Source organism: Penaeus vannamei, chromosome 2 (assembly GCF_042767895.1).
Source record: "Penaeus vannamei isolate JL-2024 chromosome 2, ASM4276789v1, whole genome shotgun sequence".
Classification (NCBI taxonomy): domain Eukaryota; kingdom Metazoa; phylum Arthropoda; class Malacostraca; order Decapoda; family Penaeidae; genus Penaeus; species Penaeus vannamei.
In genome coordinates this window covers 8,274,846-8,292,345 of record NC_091550.1, presented here as the reverse complement: position 1 = coordinate 8,292,345, position 17,500 = coordinate 8,274,846, and the positions used below count along the sequence as shown (strand labels likewise).

The following is a 17,500-nucleotide window of genomic DNA, read 5'->3' as shown; positions in this document are numbered from 1 at the left end:
GATTTGTTTTAGCGTGCATAATGAAAGAAAGAATATAAAATGGAACCAGACAATAAGGGGAAAAGCTGACGTATCGCCAGTGACGTCATACAACGAGTTCCTTGTACTTGGGCGGTAAAAGAAACAAGAAGCAAAGATGTGCTTCGTGTGCCGTTCCGTCCTTACATAGGGCTCTTAATCCAATGCAGTAAGTGTACATGTGTTTGTTATACCGCCATAGGGATCACCTTGATCTCGTAATACTTAGATGCTCACGGTATATTGCAATAACGGTTCTTTTGAAGAATGTACACGACTGTTACTACATTTGGCGTTATCGAATGTTAGATTTGTATATTCTTTCAAATAAAGTAATATTGTCAAATATGTACCTGCAAAGAAATTTTCACGAAAAAGATCTTATACCAGAAAAAAGTGTTTATTTTTATGAGGGAATTAAAGGCTCCTTGATAAGCTGCCTCAGTTGCTCAGAAGAACAACTCACAACAGATTCTCACAACAGGAAGCAGAATCTCAGAAGTCGGACAAAAGAAAAAAAACGATGGAGAAAAAAAAATCATAAAGTATCAGAAATACTACTATCAGTGAAATGTTCATTGGGTTAATGTTGCATTTTTTTTTTTATGTTTCATATATTTTCATACAGAATGGGCCAGAGCTTATTTCACAATACATGAAATCACAGCTACTAATGTATAATTCCAAAAGACCATCGAAATTACCATGTTCAGACATACCGGTTTTACTAACTATAATTCATGAAATACAAATCAAATTACAGATAGGTATAAACCAAATTTCAGATAGGTTTAATTAATAGCAAACTTCCTGGCGCCTAGAGAAGAGGTAGATCAACTGAAGCTCGTCAAAATCAGCTTTATTATTTTACAACCATACTGAGTTATTTTCTTTACATGTAACATTTTAAAAATCGTATTTTTATCATTCGCTTCTGGTACCCATTACGACGTTTTGCTTTGGCAGCGTGATCTAAGAAACCTACTCCTAAACCTAGTTATATGTGTGTGTATGTATGTGTATGTGTGTGTGTGTGTGTGTGTGTGTGTGTGTGTGTGTGTGTGTGTGTGTATGTGTGTGTGTGTGTGTGTGTGTGTGTATGTGTGTGTGTGTGTGTGTGTGTGTATCGTATTACAGATCGCTTATCCCGCTGAACAACCGTCACCCTTCATTCCAAACCAGTCTAACTAACTATGAAGATTCCCTTTGCCGTTTACTCAATTGCACTGAACATCCGCCATGCACAAACAAATCAACAAACAAAAAACTACCATTAGGAGCGATATACACCTTAACCCGAAAGCCAGTGGGCCTGTTGTGAGCGCCTCGGCCATGGGCTCCGGAGGCTAAAGGAGGACACGTCACCTTGCCCAAGGGCGTCCCGCAGGCCGAAGGAGGCAGGGGTCGCGTTACGTTTCCTTTGACAGGGGATGCCACTGTCACGCTACCCGATATATATATAGGTGTGTGTACGTGTGTGCGTGCGCCATATATATATATATATATATATATATATATATATATATATATATATATATATGTATATATATATATGTTTATATATACATATATATATATATATATATATATATATATATATGTTTATATATACATATATATATATATACATACACACACACACACACACACACACACACACACACACACACATATATATATATATATATATATATATATATATATATATATATATATATATATATGCATATATATATATATATATATATATATATATATATATATATGTATGTATGTATATGTATCTCTCTCTCTCTCTCTCTCTCTCTCTCTCTCTCTCTCTACATATATATATATATATATATATATATATATATATATATATATATATATATATATATATACATATATATATGTATATATATACATATATATATATATATACATGGTAGAAATATCCACAATGCACAAACTAGTTTTATTTTTGTCTCACTGTCTGCAATAAATCTAGTTTGTGCATCGTGGGTTTTACTACCATAACATCAACATGGTAGAGTGTTTTTCCATTCATATATATACATACGCTATAGCTGTGTTTCCGTGTGTGTGTGTATGTGTACATATATATATATATATATATATATATATATATATATATATATATATATATATATATATATATATACATATTCACTTATTTAGCAGCTCGGTATGAGTCAATAATAACTACAGTAGCTGTAATTTTACAGAAATTAAAATGCTAGTATGAAATATAACATATTTTGTAATATAGTATTGTTCCTGGTTTGTGTTAACAGATTAATTACTTTTATCGATAAAGAAACTGTATATTGTTCCCTTCAAAATTTGCTTTTGTATATGATTAATCTTCATACATACGGAAGTTTAATTTTCTTTTACAATGCCGGTGTACATATTTTACTCATGCCGGTATTCAAAGGTAAATAAGTAATTCTATTGCGTTACATATATATATATATATATATATATATATATATATATATATATATATATATTTATAATGTAAATGCACACACACGCACATGTGTATGTGTCTTTACGATCTCTATACTTATTTTTATTGATATATTGCAGAAAAAAAAATTCTCATGTGAAGCAAAAATGGATTTTTTCAAAAAATTTAAAATCTTGGTCTGAAAAAAATATATGGAATCCTCTTTTACTTTACTTTATCTTTACTTAGACGACAAGTCAGAGGATTTTTCAGAGTCATGTAAAGGTCATTAGTATGCGAACTGCCATTACAAAATCAAATTCATGATAATATGTCATTGTATTTTAGAAAATGACGCAAACGGAAATATTAAGAACACTTCTGGCACTATAGACACTATGACAATGGATTAACCCCGGCGTATGACGGCACTACGAAAAATACAATAGTTACTCCTCTTCCATTTTCTTTTGTGCTGAGTAACCAGTTCTGTCGCCGCTAGCTATTGTACGGTGTATGTAGAACAACAGGGAAGTAATTAAGAGATAAACAAACGATTTTCCAAAAGAAATTTAGAAAAAAATATTATGAAAATAATAAGAACAATTAATTTGACAGTTACATGAAACTAGTTAATCTATATGAAATTCTTGTCATAATTGATAGTATTTAAACCAGGAGGTATATGTCAGTCGATGCATTAAAATCAAAAGAATGCTCGAGGCAAGACAAGGAAAAAGATCTGACCAAATCCAAGACAAAAAATGTAACCCATATTTTCAGCAATTCTTTATAATACTGAATTGATTTTTGGAATGGCAATGAAAATTGGAAGAATACAAGTTTGCTTGAAATTTCATATTTCATATAACGTCGGCAATTGATCATTAATTCAAGAAATCTATTGCGCTTATAATAAGTCTATATGCTCATAGACATACATATTTACACCATTATGCCGTTAACCACATACAAGGTATCATAATATAACCGTATAAAGCCAGCGATATTATCCATCAAAGATTTTAAGAGGATGTATTGTGAGCACATGAGTAATTTATCCCATACTAACATTCCTTTACGTAAAATTTTCTTAAAATTATATCTGTTGCATTGGTGATACTATATATTTCCAGGTTTTCAAATATTATTATCCATGTAACCCCACGCTTTCATTTGTAATCTGTCAGTGAAATGATATAATACACAAATTTACATTACATAACACGAATGAAACGTTTCAGACAGGCCATCTATCAAATTAGTTGACAATATTGTTAATGCAAAGGGTATTTTTACAATAATTATAAAGATTGTCAGAGATTAAATGCCCTGGCGAGTTCGAAACCCTTTCGCATTCGATTATTATTGTCTTCACTCGTCATCATTACTATTATTGCCACATTGCTGTTGTATCAAAATGCCTTCTAACATCACACTACTTAATGTGTAATATATACAAAAAATCTTTCAGTTCATTTTTCAACTCCAAACGACCCAAATCTTTTACTAATAACCTTGTTTTCATTCATATGTTCAGACGACCTTTTTTGTAGTAAAGGGAAACCGAGCAGATGAAGGGAAACCGAGCGAGCGAGCAACATTATTCTAAAAATAAAAAAGAATCTATAAACATCGTCCTGTTCTAATTTGCCAAAGGCCTTGTATTAAATCCACAACAAAGATGGCAAATTCCCGAATTGTTATGACGGACCGCATTACAAAATTATTAATGTAAGGCAGAGAAGTTGTTTTGATCCAGCTGTTGTGACTGTGAAGATGTCCAACGTTGCAGAACAGATTGCTCTCTATCAGAGGAAATTGGAGAAATATGCCGGCACGGGGGAGACAGATAAGGTAAAAGGAAATACAGGAGAGCCCATATGTAGCAATGAATAAGGAATAAAATTAGTGGAGTTCGTGAAAAGACGAGAGAATAGGCCGAGAAATCCAGGGCAAGTGGCGAGACGGAGAGAAGACCCGAGTGCAGTTTTCTTCCCTCGGTCTAGATTTCTCTTTAGATAATCGGCCTTGGTGACCCTAAAGGCCACTGGCTTATCCAGGGCTTGTTGCTCGTCGGGCTTAGGAAGATGTCGTTTCATAGGCAGCAGAATGAGAGGAAATCTGAATGAAATTACAAGCCCAGCATGTTGCAGGATTCCTGTACTGATAAAACGGTTTACTGATAATAGAGATGTATGCTTTCTTGAGGAACCTTTTTCCTGAATAAACTGCAGGATGATAATTCTCTGCGTTTGCTGGTCCACTGGAATAGGAACTGCAGAGCTAAAGAACATCCACAAATAGTAGAGAACATGACATAAATATGAACTCATTTTATTTCCATTGAAGTAGAGCATTTAGTCCATGTAAATTAGGTTTTTAACTTTTTGCTTTTATAAGTGATAAACCATACAAGTACACTGGCCTATATACCTTCAGTACACTGGCAAAGGCCGACAAATTTACGCTAATTACATTCTGGTAAAACGAAAGTTACAGAAATTCCTTGTGATTTATTGCTATCAATTGCCCTAAATAGGTCAGCATTGATTGATATCATAACCTCCATGCTATGTACCATGGCAATGCCTAACAAGCCACTACTAAAAATATTTTGACTATATATTCCTTATTTGATGATAAAGCTGTGAGCTCTATCTTGCCAGCATATACATGGTGGAGGTTTTTTGGCGTATAGTGGAACACAGCCTCTAAGTCAGTGTAGGTTATCTTTTTATTAGCTATCTGGGTGAAGGGTTATGGCACATACATACATATGAAAGCTGAAAAACAAAGGCCATTAAGAATACGTTTAATAACATAAAGATTAGAAAATATAAGAAAGCAAAGGTGCAACCATAACAGCTTATCAAAGTCCAAAAGTCTGCATTTACATGGCCAAGTATGATGTCTTCCATGTATATTCTGGCAAGAAGAAGCTTGTCAACGTAATGGTAATTTTGTTTTCAAGGAAAGAGTTTAAGCTCGGTTTTGTCTAACGTATGTGGAGGAGGTTTGGTCCTTATAGGGGCATCATTATGCTGTACATTAATCTATATATCAGTGGGTGTCATTTTGGTTCACGTATTAAAACGTATAGTATATTTTTAAATTATTTACCTTTTTGACAAGTGAGGAAACACAGCAAGTTCAATGCTGTTTGAATAGTCCTATACAGAGTGAATGTTTATTGACCTTTGCGGAAACAGCAAAACGCAAGAATCCACTGTGGTTTCATTTCATTACATTGCTCCAAAAGCACTTTATCACTAGGGAATCAAATAATAGTAGTTAACATTACCAATTCCCCTGTTAGTGGTATATTTGTAAAAGAAAGTTTTTATTTATATTCATATTTTCGGATGGGTTAAGTGTGAAAAGGAAGAATAAGAATTTTGACACAAAGTCGTACATTGGGCATCAGATCAGTATTGGCACACAAGTTATACAATTTAATCACAGTGTAATATCATACAAGATATGAATACACAGATTTCCACAGAACCTTTTATCGGTGTACAATAGTGATCACTGGCATTTGGAGCTTTAGCAATAGCATAATTATCATAGATGTTTATACACAGGTGCAGTTGCAAGAGCTTGAAGAATGAACCAGTTTTTCAGTAGAAAAATACTGTTGTTCCTAATTGCATCCTAATTTTATTGCATGTTTGCCAGAAAGGTGTGGGCCTCAAGACAATGGTCACATATCGATCGTGAATCTTCCTGCAAAGAGTGTTACTTTCCATTCTATCATTCATATTATGAGCGCACATACTGTTACTGTTACTTTTGTAAAGTGCGATATTAGAAAGGCAAATAAACCTTCATCACATATATTAGAATAGACGTTAGTTCTGTATTTGATGGTAAATTACTTGGTAGTTCGACAATTTATATTATGTCAGGACAAGACTGGTAAAGATTTGGCTGCCTTTGCTAGAAGAAAGTGGAGTGTGCAAGCCAATACTTCGTTGAATTTAGGCATGTGAGCACAGACGTTGACATGTGATTCTTGAGCTTACCTTTATTCCTTGTTACTTATCTCTAAGTAGTTGATAGAATTGTTTTATTTGTTTTATAGGACAATTAGGGCTCACATTATTTTCTCTCTTCGTGCAGTACTGTTTAGAACTTTCACCATCTTATTTATTTATTCATGGGTATCCATTTTTAATGCCTCTCAGCCAATCACCTCAAGCTGTCTCATGCAGCAGCCAACGGTGATTGGCTGGCAAGTGCAGGATGCCGGTCTGGCTCTCCGTCTAGGGTATCTGAAGTGTCTCTGAATATAAGTGAATAGCACAAAGCCTTTTGAAATACCATTGGTGTCACAGCTGAAGTTATAGAGCTGTTTCTGTGAAAAGAGCAACACTGATAAAAATCAGTCATTATTTGTGATAAAATTAATTTCATTGATATATATATTTGCAAAATAGAACAGAACCAATGCATAGTAATCATGTGCAGCGAGGGGCAAGTATTCCCCACCTAGAAACCCAATAGAAGTAGAATACTCCTCCTACAGTAACAGTCACTCAAGATTACAAAATATGCATTAGGTGTCTAGATACTATACAGAACTTACAAAGGCATTGCTATAAAGACAACAAAAATAATCTCATATGTACTAACAGCAATAGAATCCAATGATTCTAACCTGCCATTCTGCTGCAGGCTGTCTCGATTCTTCAGTCAAAGATTTTTATATACGTCTCCCCGTTTTCCATTAATATCCTATTTACTATTAACTTGCTATAAAAGGTGAAACAATTGACAATATTTTTCCACTAAAAACCCATTTTCAAAAAGGAAGTACTTTAGTCTATGTGAAATTACTAAATGTAGTATATTGAGTTACTAAATGCTGTAGTGCCATCATTGCTCTACTGCATAGACAAGTGTACAAACAGTAAATTCCAGGTGACACAGGACCAAGTTATGAAGCTCGACAATATTCAAAGACCATGAGAAATGTTTGTTCTTGTCATTAGCTTCATAGCTGATGTGCTGAATTGAGTGTTTCTCGAATTGCAACTGTGCCAGTGTCAGCAGAGTATGCTTTGTGCTAGCCAAAACAGTGTTTTGCTCCACTGCTCAGTCCTTTTGTATCAGCTTTGTAAAGGTGTCTTTAGTTGCAGGGAAGATTTTTATTATAGAATGTCAGTGATATAGACTTAGATATAGAGATTTATCACATGTACATGTCCTTTTGAAGTGATGTTCCCTTGCATAATAGCATTTATCATTAAATAGTGAGGAACAATTCTCTTTGAGCTCTTATGTACTTTATTTCATAGAGTGATAAAGTGTTGGAGGATTTAGATATGTAATCTATTTCATATGAAAATTTTCTTTGCCATAGTCTACTTTCTTTTGATATTCATTGTTTCTTCCCATTGTGTCATCTTGTTATTCTTGTTCCCTGCAGTATCATTTATATGTATAAAGGTCATGGTTAAAAAAAAACATCTGAATAAGATTAATTTAACTAATCATTTTGTTTTTCTTTTTTTTTACCAATTCATGTTCCATATTTTATAAAGTGATGAAGGACTTTATCTATGATGTATCTATGCAGCCATTATCATATACATTTAATTTATATAATGTTTGGTTTTGACTTTTATAGATTTTGCTAAAACTTATTATATCTCAGGGTATTGTAAATGTGAGGTTAGTGAAATTTTGATCAAGGCTTGACCAACAGAAATTAATTTAACCTGATAGAATATATATATATATATATATATATATATATATATATATATATATATATATATATATATATATATATATATATATATATATATATATATATATATTTATGTCTACAAGTACGTACTCTTAGAAGTTGCCATGGTACTTACGATAGGAAAGCTGCAATTGGCATGCATGGAAATGTCCCATTAATCATTTTATATTTAAAATGAAAGAGTGCACATGGTAACTGTGATATAGCAGTGTGCACTTGCCAGAATTGAAAGTTGTTGCTGTATTCTGTACACATCTTTACATATTAGATAAGGGGTTATTTTGCTGAGCACTGTATATGTTTTGGTTACAAGTGTTTGGTGCTTCAAAAAGTATGTAAATTTACACATATACAATATACAGATAAATATGTATGTATATATTTATGAAAATGTATGTTTAAATACTAGGCTATTATATAGATGAAACATTAAGGTGTGTTTCATCGTATATAAAGGTTAACAATGTTTCATTCATAGAATAAAATTTCACTTCTCCACAGTGAAAACAAAGACAAAAGCTGTTTTAACTTATAAGTATTTCTTCCTTTTTTTTCTGCTATAAAAATGCTTTATGTTATTTTTTGTTTTGCCTTCACAGCTGTTATACTACATCCATAAGCTGAAATATCTGCAAGTGACAGTCAGCCACCTAGAAGAGACAGGTGTGGGAAGATCTGTCAATGCTCTTCGTCATCATTCTGGCCTTGTCGGCGACAAGGCGAGAGCACTGGTCAACAAATGGAAGATGATGGTGACTGCAGAAGAGGAGGAGGAGGAGGAAGAGGAAGAGGAAGATGATGATAGACAGAGGGGAGATCATACAGAAGAAGATAGGGTAAGAGAGAGAGAGAGTGAGATGAAGTCTGCATATAACTAGTTTATTTTTTGAATTCAGAAAGATTGCAAAGTCATAAAGAATGAAGGTGAGGAGAGTTAGGCCTATGGCACACAAATTACTAACTGAGCTCCACTAAAAATTCTGTTTCTTGAGTTTCCTAAGATATCTGGTTCCGATAAAAATATAGCTAGTGTTTTATTCTCATTGCTAGTGAATGGGAACATTAATTCATACATAGCTGTAAAAATTGCCTGGTCACCAAGGAGTCAATTATTGGTCCTACCTTTCTCATTTGGGTACACTTATATAGGATTTTCTTTTTGTGTGTGTGTGTGTGTATTTTGGTATTATGATAATTATAGTGTCAGCTGTAATTTTATAAGTATCGATATTAAGCTTTTGGATCCAGTTGCGTCACAGCAATCACATGGACAAAAATACTGGGAGTGGGTTATGTAAGTGGCCAATATCCAGGTGTACGGAGTGAAGTCAGGGTGCGCACGGACACTCGTGAGCAGTGACATGACTCTGTTCCCCCCTTTGCAAATTTATTTTGCTTGAATATTTTTTTTAGCTGTTTTGCCATTATCCAATGACCATATTTGTCTTTTGATTTGCTTTATTTAGATGCTCAGGGTCCATATCATTTCTCTATGTAGTAAATAACAAATGCAACATTTGGTCATTTTTGTCATATATATCTTATTTTTTCATAATTTTTCAATTTTCTGTAATACAACTTGTCACTGCGGCCAGGAATGCGATGCTGAGCATGTAAATGGCGTTCTCCCTGGAGCCAGCACTTTTCCAGCCACAGTTTACACACATTACATTCCACACTCATTTATCGATGGAAATAAGTCTAATCACACTCCACAAGGTTTGTGTTCTCATGGCCTTTGGTCATGATGGCAAGTTCACATTACCTGGCCCATGGCCATTTTGTCTGATTATGGCATGTTCATGTCACTCAACCCTCAACCCAGATTTTTCTATGACAGGACAGTCACGTCACCTGGATCATAAGGGTTAATAGCATTAATAAAAAAAAAGAAGAAAAAAAAAGAAAAGAAATCAAGGAAGGGTTAAATCAAGCATGGTCACTATAGCCTAATAATTAACTCTTTGGTGGCTAAGCACTTGTGGAGCCACTTGTGTGCAATAAAATCAAGATTAGGTTCATTGGAAAAGGAACTGTAATAGCTAGTAAATAGAATGAATTTTCAAGTAAAGAGCAATTAATTCCTTTGTGAGAGTAAGCAGCTTCTTATCAATATGTTATTATTTTTACTGATCTCATAATACATTATCCAGTTGAGCACAATCATTGTAAGATGTATTGTAAACAGTTGATATCTTGTATCTCAAAAATAAGATATTTTAAAGATTCTGAACATTACTGATAAAGTATAGTTGTGTTTTAAAGATGTTAGATATTTGGAATGTTGTTTGTGTATATATAGTATATAGAATTATCCTGTCTTATGCATTTCTTTAGCAGTCTTGTAAACTTTGCAGGGAGGAGGAAGAGTAAATGTACAGCGGTCTGAAAGAGAGGAGGAAGATGATGAAGGAGCTGTAGCAGAGCCAGATGATGAAATCAGGGAAGAGGAGGATGAAGAAGACAGACTCCAAATTGAAGAGTCTGGGGACATTGCAGATGACTATGAGGACGAGGTGGACTCAGGAACCTATGGTTATGGCCAGCAGAGTTCTCCTGTTGGTGGAGAAAACAGCAATGGATACAACCCCTACACATCACAAAAGGACTACCAGTTACTCAGTGGTAGCTCAGGAGTCTCAGCTGAGTATCATCCCTCTAGTATGGATGCCAAAGCCTCCAGTTACAGCTCCCCAGAAGGCTCATCGGAACCCAGCTGGAAAGAGGCGTCACCAAGCATATCCGCAGATAGGAGGAATGGGAGCAGTTCCAGCAAGTCCTCGTCAAAAAAGAATAGTAAGGAGGACAAAGATCGGCATAAGGAGAAAGAGAGACACAAGGAAAGGGAGAAGGAGAGAAGTAAGGATGGCTCAGGGAGCCATGAAAAAGACAGAAAAAAGGAACACAAGGAAAAACACAAAGACAAACACAGAGATAAGGATAGAGACAAATCTCACAAAGATAAACACAGGGACAAAGACAGAAGTAGTGATAAGCCTAAAGAAGAGTCAAGAAGAGAGGAGAGTGCAGATGGACATAGAGAAGAAAAAGACAGAGGAAAGAAGAGAGATGTGCTCAATGGCTTTAGTACCCCAGAAATAGAGAAAAGATCAAGTGGAAAGCATGAAAGTAGAGACGGTGCAAAAAGAAATGTGGACGAGAAACGAAAAGAGAAAAGTGAAAAGAGTAGTCATGGGAAATTAGAGAGTACAAGTAAAGAAAGTTCAAGAGAAAAAGAGGGAAGGGAAAGACATGATACAAATAAAGAGGGTACCAGAGAAAAGGAGAGCTCTAGTAAAGAGAGCAATAGGGACAGAGATAGAAGAAAAGAGGAGAAACACAGGGACAAACATAGAGACAGCAGCAAAAAAGATAAGGACAAAAGTGATCGGGAACCAAAAAGTGACCACAGAGAAATAGAGGAAGGTTCGGAAAGTGACAGAAAAGATCTGGGTAAGAAGAAGAAAAGCAAAAAGCATGATGTGAGTGAAGGACTAGACTTCGGTGCAGCTTTGATGGGTCAGTACATTTTCCTCTGAGTTTGAATTTTAAGTCTTGAACATCATCACCATAGTGATCATAATCATCCACCACTGTCTTTATTATAATCATCATCACTTCTACTCTGTTCTCACCTTTATAGGGGGTATTTCTTTCCTGTATGAAAATGAAATTTAAAACTAATTTTAACCCTTCAGTGGCAATTAATGGTATATTGCATTTTGATGTATTTTTAAGTGTCTGGGCAGGAAATAAGTAACCAAAATAAGTGTAGTCATATGTGGGTACTCCTGCACTGCTTGACATCCTGCACTGCATCTTAGCAATCCCTGTCATTGCTAAGAAGCAAACAAATCTGATTGTGGGCTAAAGTGAGCTAAAATTTAAATGAAATCATAGTTGTGATCTCTTTTAATCTCATCTCCAGCCATTATTTTCATTTCTTTACCACAACATGTTATTCTATGAGGTTAAACCTTTCCATCAGGTAGGAATTGTCAAAGAATATGCCCACTTTTAAGGGCTGCATTGTATCCTTTAGCCTGCCATGGAGTGGTTTGATATTGATACTGATAGTAAGACGTAAATTATATATTTTGTTTTATTTTACATCTGTTGAGTTTAGTTTCATATTTTGATAAAAAGTAGCTACATGAATGCCTTCACTCATAAGCTAAAATAATCAGGTGCTGGAAGATTTTGGATCACATAAAGCGTAATAGCAATCTGAAGCTATATCTAGATTAAAACATTGCCACTGGGGATGGCATGTACATACATGTCATGCCCACTGTGAGTTTAATTTATTAGTTTTGTTTATGCATAGATGGCTCCACAAAGTCACCAATGAGCCAATTATGAGTACCACCTGTCTTGCTTGTTTACTCTTTTGATTTTTGAAAAATGTTTTCTGGTATCTGATATTGCTGTTAGGAATGTCAATAGCACAAGGATAGTTGTGATTATAATAAAATAACAGCAGTGTTACTGGTAGCATTAGTAGACTAAAACAAATAAAGCATTTTTTCTGCAAATTTAAGGAAGGGGGAAATTAGGTGAGGTCACAAGGTCACTAATTGACTTCTTTGTGGCTATGCATACACAGAGCTATGAATGTGCTGAAACATTTCACAGTATTTTCCCAGGGATGGTGGGTTAAGTTTGCCATTGGCTAATATTATTCCTTCAACTTACCAAATGAATATCCAATGGGTTGGTGGTATTACTTTGAACTGTTGAGGCTTGAATTGATAATCAAGTCCTTATAGCTAAAATTTCTGGTCCAAGCAGTACTAATGTATCGTAATATGATTTTATTTAGCATCAGTAAAAGTATGATCTTCAAAATGAAATGTCATGTTAGCAAAAGAAAACCAGACATATTTATGTTGTAAATAAAGAGTAAATAATAATGGTATTAAGTAAAAAAGAAAAAGTACATAGCTTTCAATGAAATTCAGATATAATATGATAATAATGCATTGTAAGCTTAGACTATTTAACCCTATGCCACTGGAAAATTACGTGCACTATAATATTGTTTTGCGAAATGTATCTATGCATAGATAGCTCCACAAGTGGCCACCAAAGAGTCAATTTGTAGACCACATGACCACACCTGATTTCAAAGATGTTTTTTCACTAATACTATCAATATTAATGCTGTAATTATTATTAAACCATTATGATTATTTTAACATTATTGACATAACTAATAGCAATGTAAGATAAATGAAGATATTCCAGAAATTCAAGGGAAATGGTGAACAGATGAGATAGGTAGCTAGTAGCTGTTAGCAAATGACTCATCAGTGACTTTATGTACTTAGGGAGCCACCTATGTACAAAGACAATTGTAAAAATAAACTAACAATGGACAAGGCATGTACTTACATGCCATCCCCAGCAGCGCTGGGTTAAAGTACAGAAAGGTTATATCTGTTAGGAGATTGCAAAATATCAGTAATAAAGTATTAGCAGTAACCTTTTCATTGTGCAAAATATTTGAACATTGATAGATATCACATTTCATCTCATTCTTCATAATAATTTTCAGGCTTTACCAGTATCTGACATTATAGCCTACCTTTTTCAGTAGTTTCCTTTATTATGTTACATTAGATTGATAAATATACCAGCGTTATTTTTTCTCGATCAAGACTAGTATACATACCAATGATTTCAGACATTCATAAAAATATAGAATAAGCTTTATGCCTCATCAGTCACTTTATCTTTATATAGTTATTTCAGTTCAAGGTTGCTTTATATACTGTATATTGGTTTTATCTTGTATCTTACCTTCTGATTTATTTGTTCACTAAAAACAGCATTCAACATTTGATAACACAAAATTATAGATGTTTGGTCTATGTATTCTAATTATCAGGTCAATATCTTTTGCTTTATTCTTAAAAGGTATAATTTACTGTTTCTATGAATTTTTGTTGATGTATTTATTACTATTTTCAAATATTCAGTCACTTCTTTGTGTAGTTACTTCGTTCACCAGTATTTACCTTCTCTGTCCTTCACTATGTAAGATATTTGTGTATTTACGTCTTGTATTTACCTCTTGTTGTAATTTAGACCGGTGTTTATATACAAATTTATGCTCCCCCCCCCCCTTTTCTCCTATTTGTAACTGTTAATTTTTTTCATCATTATCAGAAGCTGGAAAACTGTAACTGCTGCAAAAAATCTTATTGTGTTGCAAGTTAATTAATTGCATTTTGAGTTACCACTTCTATTCTCAGATTATCTTACAATCAGCATAATTACTGCCACGTGTACAATTCAGTATGACTGGCATGAGTTGGCATTTTACTCAGAGGCTTATCATTTCAGAAATTATAGGTGTTTTTTCATAAGTATTTGGCTAAGAGTGGTGAGATAGGATGTTTTATGACACTACGTGATGTCAAAAGAGACAGATTGATAGATGGATTGAGCAAGATTTGATTTGATATGCCAAGTACATACACTTCAGCAATACAAAGACATAACAGTGGTTTTATACAAATGTGCAGCTGTGAGGACACTGGGATATATTGCACAAAGACAGGTTGCTGATACACTACCTGCCTGGTTTCTTTTTGACAGCAGCATTTTCTCCTGTGATTTTGTCATGCTGTAGTAAAGTACTGGTGATTTCTTCATAATTTCTGAAAGTATGCCATTATTTTATGTTCCTTTTGCAGTAATATTTCTACAGATATATTACAAACATTAGTCTGAGGAAAAATTACAGAGGGAAGAGAATGAGGACATAAAACCACATACGGTTCTTGTGTGATTTCTTTAGTGACCGTAAATGGTTAAAGAGTGACTTTACAACAGGAGTGGGCAATTAATTTTTACAAGAGGTCACATGAGAAACCTGAATTGTGTCAGAGGGCCACACCAACGATAACATGAACTTAATTCAGCTCAACTTTCTTCCTTTGTAAAATGCACCAAGTTATATATTTTGAATAACTGGTGCTGGTAAAACTATTCTGTAAATATTTATATTAGGATAGTATAGGTATAATCTTCATATGAGGGCGCAGAAGGCTTGAAAGCAGCATTTAGAGTTGAGTGGCATATGTCGTCGAGTATAATAGTGGGAAAAAAACGGAAAATGGCATGAGCCAGCGGAGACGCTTAACAGGTTAATTTGTGTTGTTGTTTATGATTGGCCTCTCGCAGGCCGGACAGGGACACACAAAGGGCCGGATGTGGCTCGTGGGCTGTAGTTTGCCCAGGTGTGCTTTACAATTTTCTTAAGTAATGTTGTTAACTTATTCTTTTTTGAGCATTGACAGGTATTGCTTTACTTGCATTATAATTGTTTTATATTTTAGTATATCTGAATGTTGATTGTTTTATAACATCTTTCTTAACCAGAGCATTTGCACAGTTCATTCAAATGATTTAGATCACTGGCCTAGGTCATATTTTTCATTAGGGGAAGAAAGGTATGATATGTAACATATTATGATCATTTGTATGTATTGACCTTATTTACATAGATGTCAGAGATGCATTTAATACAATTAATTAATTCTCCAGTCCAATAGAAATAAAAGTAGTTAAAGCTTCTATTGACAATCGTGGTCTATTTATCAATCTGTATAAAGAGAAATTATACTTTTTCTTTGTTATTGTCCTTTGCTTTTAGATGCACTTATAGTACATACATACCAAGAGTTCAGAATATTGTTTTTCCAGCATGTAATTCCCAGTAGCTAATTATTGTATTGAAGTACAGAAATTAGAATTTTCTTTATAGGATCGTTTTTGCATTTCTCCGTATTGCTATAGGTGACATAAAAAAGGCATTGCACCAAGATTTAGATATAACTTTAGTGGGTTTTTTGGCTATCAAGTAAAGATTTAGATATACAGTCAGTGTCTTGATATTAGGTGTGATTTTGGTTACTTTATCACTGTTAAAAGCTGTTTAGTTTTTTCTATTCTTCATATTTTCTTCAGAACAAAAAAATCTTGTTCCTTGACTTGCATAAATGGAACAAATGTGGTAATAGTGTGAGTTAATAGCATCAGCTTTTGTACAAGTGAATACTTATTTACAAAACATTGTGTTATTGTGATTTGTTCTCATCTTTTTTTTTTTTTTTTTTTTTTTTTCCTTTTGATTCATTGTTTACCTATTTATTTTGTCAAGTTGGGCAAGGACTGGTTTCTCAGATTTTGTGGAGGATGATTTACTTTATATAAATATACATATACTATACACGTTCCATTTTGGTTATGTTGTATGATATATATTTAGTGATTGTATGACTGTATTTTTTGTTATAGAGACATCTAGCATATCTCAAAATCATTTTTCTTAAAATGTAGTAATGAAAGATGCTTCACAATAGATGTACTTTGCAACATTCATGCACTGATATTTTGGTTTAAGATTTTGCCTTTGATATTTACTGTTATAAATATATTCGTGGTTATAAGATTTTTTTTTCTAAAACAGGTTTAGAATCACCAGTGAAAAAGAAAAAGAAGAAAAAGAAAAAAGACTCCCAGAAGGACAGGGAAAGTTCAGATGAGGGACAGCCATCCTCAAGCAAGTCATCTAATAAGAGAATGCTGTCTGATGGGGGAGGTTTACCGGATGCTAAGAAGGTGTGAACTAGATCTAAGAAAGCATTGCCTGAAAACTAGTGTGAGGGATAACTGGAATAGATAGATTCTGAACCTAAAGAGAAATGCTTGTCACATAAAATATGCTGTTGATAATGATTGCTGATAATAATGTTTCCATCTACCCACAGCATATGACTCTGTTTCTTTAACTTACAGCAAAAGCTATTGGCAAAACCACCAACCTTACCCTCCCTACCGTCCTCAATAAGTCTGCCGCCAGAGGAGCCCTTGCTTCCAGAGATAACACCTAATTACAAGCCACTGCCAAGACTTCAACTTAAAGATGATCCAATGGAACACATGTCCTCGAAGATGACTGAAGAGGAGGCCCTAAATATCATGTTTCAGTCAAAGAATAACAGGTATTTTGCTATAATCTCTAACCATTTTGAGGAAACAGGCAAATTTTCTGTTTATAGTGAGGTCAGATTAAAGGATATTTTTTTTTACCATAACACTCCTAGTAGCCATATAATAGTTCACTATTTCATACTCCAGTATGGTCAATAGCTTCCTGATAAAGGCAGTGGTATTATAATTGAAAATTGAAAAGGAGAATTAGAATGTTTTTTTTTTTTTCTTCTTCTTTAGGGAAGATGCCTGACACTAGCATTATA

The 17,500-nt window shown here is 34.0% G+C and overlaps 1 protein-coding gene across 2 annotated transcripts in view; it reads left to right on the top strand.

The window, feature by feature from the left end:
- Nucleotides 1-90: 90 nt before the first annotated feature.
- The window catches only part of EloA (elongin A), a 24,731-nt gene continuing 7,321 nt past the window's right edge, over nucleotides 91-17,500 (top strand). The window contains exons 1-5 of one of the 2 annotated variants that reach the window (XM_070130071.1): nucleotides 91-187; nucleotides 8,831-9,067; nucleotides 10,589-11,750; nucleotides 16,711-16,862; nucleotides 17,040-17,245. In XM_070130071.1, coding sequence (XP_069986172.1) covers nucleotides 8,978-9,067; nucleotides 10,589-11,750; nucleotides 16,711-16,862; nucleotides 17,040-17,245 — 1,610 coding nt within the window. In that variant the 5' untranslated portion in view covers nucleotides 91-187; nucleotides 8,831-8,977. Of the gene's footprint in view, nucleotides 188-4,181; nucleotides 4,331-8,830; nucleotides 9,068-10,588; nucleotides 11,751-16,710; nucleotides 16,863-17,039; nucleotides 17,246-17,500 lie in introns of those variants that run through there. The other variant, XM_027381158.2, reaches the window with a different exon arrangement.